This window comes from Bactrocera latifrons, unplaced genomic scaffold, assembly GCF_001853355.1.
Source record: "Bactrocera latifrons isolate USDA-ARS-PBARC rearing strain unplaced genomic scaffold, ASM185335v1 scaffold_67, whole genome shotgun sequence".
Lineage (NCBI taxonomy): Eukaryota > Metazoa > Arthropoda > Insecta > Diptera > Tephritidae > Bactrocera > Bactrocera latifrons.
This window is the reverse complement of record NW_017537345.1, coordinates 434640-445945: the sequence shown is the minus strand read 5'-3', so window position 1 is coordinate 445945 and position 11306 is coordinate 434640. Positions and strand designations below refer to the sequence as shown.

The 11306-nt window shown below is 33.3% G+C and overlaps 1 protein-coding gene across 1 annotated transcript in view; it reads right to left on the bottom strand.

Annotated features, from left to right (window-relative positions):
• The window catches only part of LOC108975564 (DNA-directed RNA polymerase II subunit RPB1), a 5019-nt gene extending 4334 nt beyond the window's left edge, over positions 1–685 (bottom strand). Inside the window, exon 1 of the mRNA XM_018944124.1 lies at positions 428–685. Coding sequence (XP_018799669.1) covers positions 428–439 — 12 coding nt within the window. The 5' untranslated portion in view covers positions 440–685. The remainder of the gene's footprint in view (positions 1–427) is intronic.
• Between the last annotated feature and the right edge of the window lie 10621 nt (positions 686–11306).

Below are 11306 nucleotides of genomic sequence, written 5' to 3'. Positions count from 1 at the left end.
TTATTATTATTTTTTGTTTACTATTTTTCACACAATTTTCACCAGTAATTTCTTTTTCGAAAGATAAAATTTAATTTTTTATAATATTATTTCGTAACCCGCAACGTAATTTTTAATTATTTTTATCTCACAGTTCAGTATAGACACAAATTTCACTATTTAAATTGTTCTTCAATAAATTTTTATTTTTATATTTCAGTTTTCAAAACCTTTTTTTTTATTAATTATTATACTGAAAATGCAGTATTCTAAAATTATTATTTTTTTTATTAATTATTAATTTGCAATTCAAATCATTATTTTGAGATTTCAGATTATAAGAATTAATTTTTTATAATTTATTATACTGAAATTTCAGTTTCCCAAATAATTTATAATTTTTTAATGAATCATTATTTTGAAATTTCAGTTCTTAAGTAAAACTTACAAAACGGAACATTTTCGCTGAGGTTAGTGACAATGTAAACTGCTGCTGTAGCTCCAAATAGTAGCTTTAAACCAAATATGAATGAGTTCGAAAGCGAATTTCGTGTAGCCTATACGATTGTCCGTTAAAACGGGGTGAACGCGCACACGTCAGTACCGAACCGTGAGCAGTTAGCGATTTTGTTTACTTCAAGAGTTGCTCTTGAATTTATTTAGGATTGAGGGTTTTCTTTAAAACCGACAGCGACAAACTTCTTAAACGAACTGCTTCTCACCGTAACCTGGTCAACAGTTTTTATAGCCGCCCAAAAGCACGCCGCTGCATGCCACGGCACCGCAGCGCCACCGCATACCAACACAGAACCTTGGCGGAGTACAAGTCAATCAGATTGAAGCCAGCCGCTGTTGTTGTTGTTATTATTGTTGCTATTATTGTTAATAGCACAAGTAATCGGTGAGTAGCATATGCTTGTATGTATGAAGGTATGTGCATGGGTGTGCAATTGTTTTTGCACAGCAGCGGCAGCGGCGAGCAGCAAGCGCGGTAGCTGGCAGCATTCAAGGCATAGGATGTCGGTGTATGGGTGTTGTAACGCCAATAAACAGAAATACAGTAAATAGACATATAAACAGTCATACTGAGAACAACAACACAAGAGTAAGCGTAACCCCAGCAGAAATGCGCAGCTTTGCCTTCAATGCTCTAATAAGTTGATTTGAGCATAAAAGCCAAGGAAAAGAAGCAAGAAAAAACAACAATAAATTCAGTACTGGAAAATAACAACAATAACATAACAAAGCTCTGGCAGCAACTACACTAGGTGTTGTTGCGCTTTGCTTTTTGTGACTTTAGGTTGTTGTTGCAGTGAGGTGTTGTTGTTATTGCAGTTGGTGGCGGCTGACCACCAACCGCTGGTTTTCTTCACATTTTCCAGCGCAAAAACACAAAGCGCTCAGTGCGGGAACTAAACGTCGCCGTCGCCGTTGCAATGCAAATGTTTTGGTCGTGGCTGCTTTTTACAGCTTTTTTCAGCCTTATGAATGTCTTTAGTAAATAAAAGTGAATTTCTTTAGCGAACCAGTCATGATGGAGGAGTTCTAAGCTGGCATTCATTGTTTTCCACGCTTTGTTGTTGTGCATGCGCGCCATTGTAGCCACGTGATATGGAGCGCAGCAGCAATGGAAGTGAATATATAGTATATATTTATATGAGAATTTCTGCATTGATTGAGTTGCCACGCCACGTTTCCGTTCAAACGCTTTGCACTTGTAAAAGTTATTAAATTCTTGATGATGAGAATGCAAGTGACGGTGGTAATTGATATACTCCACTTTGGCAGCCAACTATATCAGTCGCTGTTGTTAGAACAGAAGACTTAAGACACAAACCTGAACAGGTGGCTCGTCGTCTGACACAATTCTTACATGTGTATTTCTGCGCACATGTCTGTGTGTGTGTGGAGGGTTGTATTTGCGGTTAATTGTGTTCAACTTTGCCATAATTGCCTCATTGTTGTTAGTCACAAACATACACATATGCATTTTTTCATTGCATAAAGTTAAATTATTAACGAATAATAATTCAATTCGAGTGCCAAAGGCTGAGATTTCGCAAATTTGTGTTTTCAAAAGATGATGTAATGTGCGCAACAACAAATGTAATCTGGTTTATGTTTGCTTTTGATCGTTTCGCTGCTACTTTCAACATTGTTTTAATTTTATTGGCCTGCTGATAGTGCAAATGATTTACATCTAACCTGTTGAGGAAAGGCCAACAATGCATTGACCAAGCCCAAGTGGCGCAAATTCAAATTGAAAACTAAAAAGCGAAGAAAAACTAATTATTGAAAAGTGAAAAATGAAGGCATGGCATATTGAAAGCTGTGGTGACTGTATATGTTTATACATATATTGTAAGTTTTATAAAAATGGTAAAATGGAAATAATTCCATGACAAAAAATTATTAAAAATTTAAATTAATACTGTGGCATAAAATTAGTTGAAGATATATAAAGAAATTAATAAATTACGAAAAGAAAATTTCATTATGAAAATGATCATTCTAACTTTGTTCTTGTATTCAAGAATTCATTTTACGTATGTACCACAAAAAACCTACAAGCAAGTGCTTGGAATTTAGCAGTTTTAAAGAATCTACATACCATATATAATATTATATTTGAGAATACTCTCATAAAATTTTGAGTTGACACGGCAAATAGCGTCAGGGATATGAATGTGTTTGTACAATTTATGGTAATTGGTGTAATCGACTCCAAAAAAACTATTAAGGAGGAAAATTTCAAAGGAATATTATAATGATCAAAGAAATACGATATTAAATAACTTTGATTTATTTTGATTAAGTCACTCTAAAATGTAAATTTTTTCCAAAAAAAAAACTTATTTAGGGAAGCCACTATTTTTGCAAAAATCAATATTTTATAAATGCTTAGACCATTACATATAATCCTCTTCCTTTTAAAAATTTTACAAAAAATGTATTTTTTTTTCGGACTTGCAAGGAGAAATAACCCCTTCTGACTAATAGGCATTGCAGTAAAATTTTTCACCGTTAAACTAGTACCTAGTTCAGTTTTTAACTCTTTGAGTTATGTTTAGAAACCGAGGATAATGGAAAAATACGTGTTCAGAGTTTTCAATGACTCCATGAACATCGATCAATACGGACCGACGTCATTTTGAAATTTATATTAAAAGCTTCTAAAGCAGCTATGCTCGCTTAATATTTGGGTCAGGTGGAAAACCACGTTCCCATGTTATCTAGTTATCCACGTATGGATATCTGGAATAAGCCTGTGGGTCCACCTTTTCTTTGATTCAGGTTTTCTACTGTGTTTGCCATATAATTATGCTCTCTTTTTTTCCCTCTTCTTTTAGTTTCTGTATTTGGCGATGATGGCTCATATTATAATCATGCATTTTTCGCCAACAGCTGCCCCTTGCCACTACGAACCCCTGAACTAAATTTGTGTTTTATATCTTAATTATGTCACTTTATAGGTTTTCGAATAGTCGCATTTTGTGAGCGTGACAGTGGTCCGATTACGACCATCTACAAATTCGATTTTTTTTTGTACCAAGAAACCTACATACCAAGTTTCATCGAAGTATCCCAATTTTTACTCAAGTTATAGCATGCAGAGACAGACGGACAGACGAACAGACAGACAGTCAACGGGATTTCAACTTTTCTCGACATCCTGATCATTTTTATATGCATATATAACCCTATATTTATCTCGCTTAGCTATACGTGATACTTATAACCGTTAGATGAACAAAACAATAATACTCTGTAGCAACTGGTTGCAAGAGTATAAAAACGAAAATACGATGTTTTTCGCAAAGTAGCTGTGTTATTAACCAAAAACACCAAAATGTTGATCGAAAAATTATTTTTTTATAAAAAAGTTGTAATAATAAAAATATTAGTTTTCATTATTTTACTAATGGAATGATATTTTTTATAACCTTAAAGTGTTCTTTGGATTAAAGAAAAAAATGTCGACTTTTTTTTATATGCCTATAATACAGATTTGGATATGTAAGTAGAAGGGTGGATACTAAGGTGCAACCTCACCAAAAATTTGCGTTTGGTATGTACCTTAGTGGACATTTAGTATTAAACTCTACAGAAAATAATAAAAATTTTTCAACCAATTTATATTAAAACAATTTTTACAGAGTAGAGTTAGTTATATATATATATATATATCTACAAATATACATATGTACATTGTCAAATGTGGATAACTGCGACAAGCGCTAACAAACTGTCAAGTAGATTCATTGTTACCAAATACGCTGATAAAAAAACTTGCCAAAGGCCATAACTAGTGCAGAAATAGAAGAAAATGCAAGAAAGTGAAGGGAGTTTATACAAAGCGCAATAATGTCCAGCTAAGACTAAGTACATGCTCAAGGATTTATTCCATTTTTAGCAGCGCTGCCATATAATTATTATTATATAACTTACATACAAGTGTACGAGTATAACATTCAAGTGAATAAATGAATTTGTTTTTTTAAATCTTTTTCGAACTCCACACTGACTTTTTGGTGTGGCCACAAATACATAGAAATTACTTTTATTAAGTGTTTAATGGAAATTTATAAAGAAAAAAAAATACGATTAGTTGGTTTATAAACAAGACTGAACAGAAAAATGACAAATACATAGATTTAATGAGAATTGGCTAATTGTTAGATGCAAACAATTTAAATGGAGTTCAATTTATTGCTTTGGCAGAGTTCAACCACACTTTGTTTTAATTCCGTCACAAGGCTTGCTGGACAAGCATGCATGTGGATATGCCATATATATATACATATATTTATAAATATATACATATGAATGCATATCTATAGACTTAAAGTTTTAAAAGCAGACATATGTATATATATATATTTATTTACATGCATGCATGTATGTATGTTAAATGCTGTGAAAATCTCAATGTTTTACTCTTTTATTTCTATTAAGCACTTAATGCAACTAGTTATGCCGGTTTCATTGATTGTAAGCAATACTTATTCAATTATTTTGTGCTTAGTACATATATACTAAATACAAACAATCTAACAGAAATGCTTGTACTATCTAAGCAACAACAAACAGTTACCGCTCTCTGCTGTCAGGTAAGTAATGCCCACCCAAAAGTTGGATTAGTGGATAACCGTACATATTGATATGTGCCAGGTTTGATATAGAGATATATGCACCTCTTAGATCAACACTAATGGTAGCTTATAAATCTCTTAAAATTATTCGAGTTAACAATTGCGATTTATGAAGATCCTTTCTAAAGATCAATATAAAAAATTCACAACGCTTGTTCTAGAAACAAATTAATAAATCTATTTATTCAACTGAGAGAAAATACTGAAATTTGTGTATAAGCAACAAATAATAGATAATTTTTAAACAATAGAAGCCAAGCTGTCTAAAAAACCAAAAACAATGAAAACCCGGCATAGGAATGACACCTCAAATATGGAAACTGCTCATTTGTCGGAAACGCCTGGTAGGTGCCTTTTAAACAGTTCAATCAAAATCTAGTTCTTGTATGAAAAACTTTTTTTGTAGTCTTTACCTTCTTCGATATATCATATATCATTGAAATCGGACCATTATAGTCAAACTGAATGATCAAAATCAAAATAAATATCTTTTAATTATTAAGTAAACTTAATTCGACTTGGAGGCCACCAACATGGCTAGTAAAACTAGCAATCGTTGCTTGACGAAAAATTGAAGTTGTGGAGAACCTGTGGTGAAATATTGGAGGACCACCCAAAAGAAAATGAAATATAGACCAGGTGAGCGATGGAAACTCGTATTATTCTTACATTAGAGGGATCAATCTAAATTCTTTAATTAACATAACGTAATTTTCGAACACCTTAAAACTTGCAGTGTGGTGAGCCGAACCATCAACGATTTGTCAATTCCCTTTTCTTAATATAATGAGTATAAAAACTTAAAATAACTTCGGAGGCTCAGCAAGGCTTTATTAAAAGAAAGTAGTTTTAATACGTGAAAAACAAAGTAATTTTTTTTGGTCTTTTTTCTGATGAACCATTCAAAATCAATTCTAATTTATAAAAATATTTTTGTAAATTTTCATTGAGAAATAAAAAACCAAATACCTCAATGGCAGCAAGTGGTATGAGCCGTCTCGGAAAAAAGTTTAAATGCGAAGATCTGGATTACCCAAAATCAAAAAAATTAAGGTTCATTTGTTAGAGAATGGTTTTCCAGCTACGGCCGAGAGATTTTTTTATAAGTCTTTGAATTTTGGGAAAAATTGGTTAATTTTTCATTGTGAGCCAATTTAAGGCAATTAAAACGAATTGCTATGCGCATTGAAGGCTGTTCCGGAAACTGATTCGAGGATTGGAAAAAACGCTGGCACAAGTGTATAGAAGCCAAAAGAGATTCTTTTGAGGGGGCCGACATAGATATTGAAGAATAAATGAAGAATTTTGAAATTATGAACAAGGTTGTATTATTTTTCGCTCATAGCAGCATACTGGTTTAACTTCATATTTCAACTCACGAGGTAAAGCGTGCTAGTGTGAATTTACATTATTTGTTTCAAAAGCCGACAATATTAGTTTGTGCTTTATTATGTTGTGTTTATAGTGCTTTATAGCAGGAACAGTCAAAAACGCTACTGCCTTCCTCCCTTTTCCTTCCTCATCGGCAAAATGTGTGGCCAGTGAAAAACGTGGCAAAAACGCAGAAATCAGCCATCTTTGTTTGTTTTCATTTGCACAATGTTGCCATTGCTCAATACGCATATATAGTTTTGTACACATCTATGTTTTCAATTACAATTTTTTATAATATAAAATATCAAAACTGAAAACAAACTATTAAAAATAGTTTATATATTTATAAATTTCAAACATATTGAACAGATTGAATTATAAAAGYTGATAATTACTACRGTATATAGATATTGGCAASCCTGGGTTGTGAGAGAGCAATCAGCTGATACGTTTCCACGGCAAAAACCAAAATGCTGTAGATTCTCACGTCATCCGACGTCAAAGAGAGAAGGGAGTAGCGTTTTTCACTGGGCACTTACATTGCGCGCCCATAAGATAGGTCGAATCAGCTGACACGACCCACGATTCTGCGTTTTTGACTGTTTCTGCTATTAGTTGGATTTTCGTGAAGACACACGGGGTTCAACGCCTTCGCCAATATTTAAATAATATTTATTTTAAAAGAGGCACGAAAAACTTATAATGAAGGTTATTGAAGACGTTTTTTACACGTGTTGCTTTGAATCTGCATGCAATTAGTTGCGTTTTAAGTAGTAATGTAAATAAATATATGCTTAGTTGACCATCGCATAAATACAATTCAGCCTTCATTTTCGTCGTGTAAAAACAAGGAACCGAAGTACATTAAAAGGGCTGTGCCTCTGGCAACTTACAAACAGAAACGTGCATATGTGTTATGTAATGTGTATTTGTATGTATGTATGCATCTTTAGCTACACTCGAAATGCACAGCACGAACTAATTGTTACTCGTAAATTGTGTTTTAATTTTTTATGTCTGCGCTGCATTGCATTTCGGAAGACTAACTAAATAGGAGAATATGTTGCTTTATTACCGCTTCAGTAATGGAATTTTCAAATTGATTTACGAGTATAATTGAACGTATATACATAAATATTTGTATTTGTATTTGCTAGCTTTGGTGAAATCTATTTTTAGAAGCAATAGAAAATGGTTCACAAATACTCTCATTGAAGACATTCATTTTTACTGTGTATGCATTTATCATAAATTCATTATTCGAACCGTTAAAACAGCGCATTGCCTCAGCTGTATAGACTAATTGATTTTCTACACCGTTTATAGTTACAATTAAGAATTATTTTTACAATTATTTTATTAAATGATTTAAAAAAATTACTAAAATATGTACCAACAAATTGAAAATAATTATATTTTAATTGCAAAGAGTCAATTACTCAATGACCCAATTCCGTTGATTAAAAATATTGCTTTGCATAGTTTTTGAAACCAAAAAATAGCAGCAAACTTAAAATAAACTAGTAATTATATATGATTCATTAACGTCATTATATATTTATGTTATTTATATGTATATACCATAGGTATATATACCCTATAGTGCATCGAATATCGATATACACTACTGTGATCAAATTGAAAGGTGAATTTTTAATTTATATTAGGTTGTCAAGAAAGTCTTGCGGTATTTTTATTGAATTTTCAATTGTTCATACAATTTTTTTTTGATGACTCATGCCCAGCTCTTGACCAATGCTACGGCTGCTACTATGCCGGTCTCTTTCGACCAATTCAGCGATTTTATCGCAATTTTCGACGACAGGCTTTCCGGAGCGTGGCGCATCTTCGACCACCTCTACACCAGAACGAAAACTTTGAAATCATCGTTGTGCGGTGGAAATGGAAACTGTATCGAGTCCATAAACTGCACAAATTTTATTGGCGGCTTGAGATGCATTTTTGCCTTTACCGTTGTAGTACTGTAAAATATGCCGTATTTTCTCTTTATTTTGCTCCATGTTTGCGACGCTATAACTCACGAAACGACAATCAATCAAACACGCGTTAGCGCGTGAAATAAGCTTTCCAAAAGGGTATAGATGACCCGATGCGACGAATAAAACTAGGCTCTCAGCGCCAAATGGCGAAAATACCGCAAGAGAATCAATAAATTTCTCTTCAAGTTTCTGTAGTATTGTTAATGACATCTGTGCTAAATTTCATATCAAAATATTGATTAGTATTTGATAAACGCGTCGTTTTGTGAGGCTTTAAAAGCGAATTCTTCGATGGTTACTATGTCTGAATTCATTGAACAAAGAACCGCGATAATGCAACATCTCATACTGCATTGGTTATTCGTGATCATTTCGCCATATTTTCAACTAATATCGTGCCGCAACCACCGCATTCGCCTGGTTTACCTTCGTGTAACTTCTGGCTAATTACTTTGAAGGAGATGAAATAGACAAAATTCACCTTTCATTTTGATCACAATACCATTTAATAGCCTCAGTAATGAGAATTGTAATTGTAAAACATTTCAAAGTTAAGCAGTTCAACTGCCAAAGCTCAAATGTGGCCATTATACTGAACTATAAAAAGGGCTGCGCCTTTGATATTTGTGTTGTCCAAAGTACTGTGTCGTCTGGAGCACGTGCCATAAGCCAGAGCACAACTGCATTAAACTAATAAATATTTTAATTAAATGTTCAGATTATCAAAAATGTTATGCGGTTCAATAATCAACACCTATCTTATTTGATTGCCATACTCTTCCTATTTATGCATTTAGGATAAAAGATTCAGTTTTATCAAAACACACGCCTACGTTTGGTACAAAGCTTTCAAAGACGGTCGAGAGATCGTTGAAGACATGTCCTGGACTGATTAATATTTAGAAAAACGTGAAGAATATTGTGCTTGAGATCATCAGGCGAATATTAGAGAGATGGCAAGAGCGCTCGATATCTCTCCCGAGTTCGTTCGAATGATTTTGGTGAACATTTTGGGTATGAAACGCGTTCTTGTTCGACTCGTGCCGATAAAGCTGCTTTTTTCAAAAAGTGTTCCGGGAACAGGTCTGTTTGAACATCCTTGATCGTGTGAAATCCAATCCCACATTCATAGAGATCATAAATTGAAAGTAATATTTACTTCAGTTAGGTTTTCATCACCCTCATCCCTATTTGCATAAACTGGGACAGTCGAGTTTTACAAGCTTCCGTTTAGACGAACTTTTCACTGGCCAAATCATTCGCCGTGAACAGATACATGTAGTATAAGAACATCCCAACCAAGCCTCTGGAAATTCTGGCTAGTCACTCACGACATGTGTGTCTTGTCATTGTCCTGTTTGAATACAAATCCTCTCCTTTCGATTAAAGCTGACGTTACTTACTGAAAACTTTGCGATTTAGAGATTCAATACTACTAAGATCTCACTTAGGTGAGCTAAATATCAATAGTTTGATGATTAGTTTTTGAATTGAACGCTTTTCAATCTAACTTTAGTACTTTTTACGGCAGCCTTTTGTCCACAGGCGCTTTCTACACGTGCTTTGAATATACTTGTGAAACCTGGGACAATTGAGTCGCACACGAATAGGGTTTCAAAAAACAAAACGTTTAAAATGTTAGACCTCTGTTATTATTATTTTTTTTTTTTTTCATATCATTTACAATCTGTCGTGTGAGAATGGGCAAATGTTATTATATCTAAAATTTGGATTGATGCTGAAATTGCAATTTGTCCATTAAATACATAAAGACGTTTGAAGTATAAGATTTGTACTATCTATAAGATATCTTGAAATGACTTTCTGAATCTCGCTCTTTAACATATTTATCTTAATATCTTTGTGTGAGTTAATGATTTTGATGTACCATGGAGCGTTGGCAATCAACATGAGTGTTTTCGACTGATATCTTTGAATTAGTTCTACATTCGATTTACTTGCAGTTCCCCAGATTCGTACTTTTTTCTTTTCTTTTTTCTTTTATATATGATCACCTTAATTTTGAGACTAAGTTTCGATTTGGGACCCAGCAACAAGCAATTCTTTTTCGTTTTGATTTTTAGCTGATCTCGTTTCATTTTTATGTATTGTTGCCATGTTAGTCTTCTGTCTAAGTGTATCCCTAGGTACTTATTGGTTTAACGTTTAAAATGTTAGACTACTGATCTAAAGCCATTAAAGAAAAATGTTGGACATACATAGGTATCGTTCTTGAAAATTTAGATATGCTAAAGCTCTGTGCAAAGATATAACAAACCCTCCTTCTAATCGCGTATCAATGAAATCGGTGGAAAATTGCTTGAACTGCGCTTTGAATTTATTTCCCATCCAATTTATTTCCTCTCCAGCTACAAATTGCTGTCCTCAGATCTGTAAAGGACGGTAGTCGGAAAGAAATTGTGTATACTGATTTGGCTTAATTTGCATTACAATAACAATTGTACTACAATTACTTCAATTTTGAATAATAAAATCAAACTAAAAAAAATTATAAAAAGATACTGTCCTTATGTATCCACCCAAAATGCACATAACCGCCAAAAACCAGACGATTTCACATATTTTAGTGAAATTCATAAATTAACCAAAATATGGGATGTAGAGATCTTTTGCTGATTCTTTTTTTTTCTCTGATGCCAATAAGACGATTTTCAGAAACGCTTAGCATTAATTTTCTCTTGTTACCGTCATTAACCGAGTATAGGTATAATGCAATTTTTGATGCCATCACAACCTTCACTGCTGTGCTGTGTGCTAATGAAATACTTGTATCCTATAT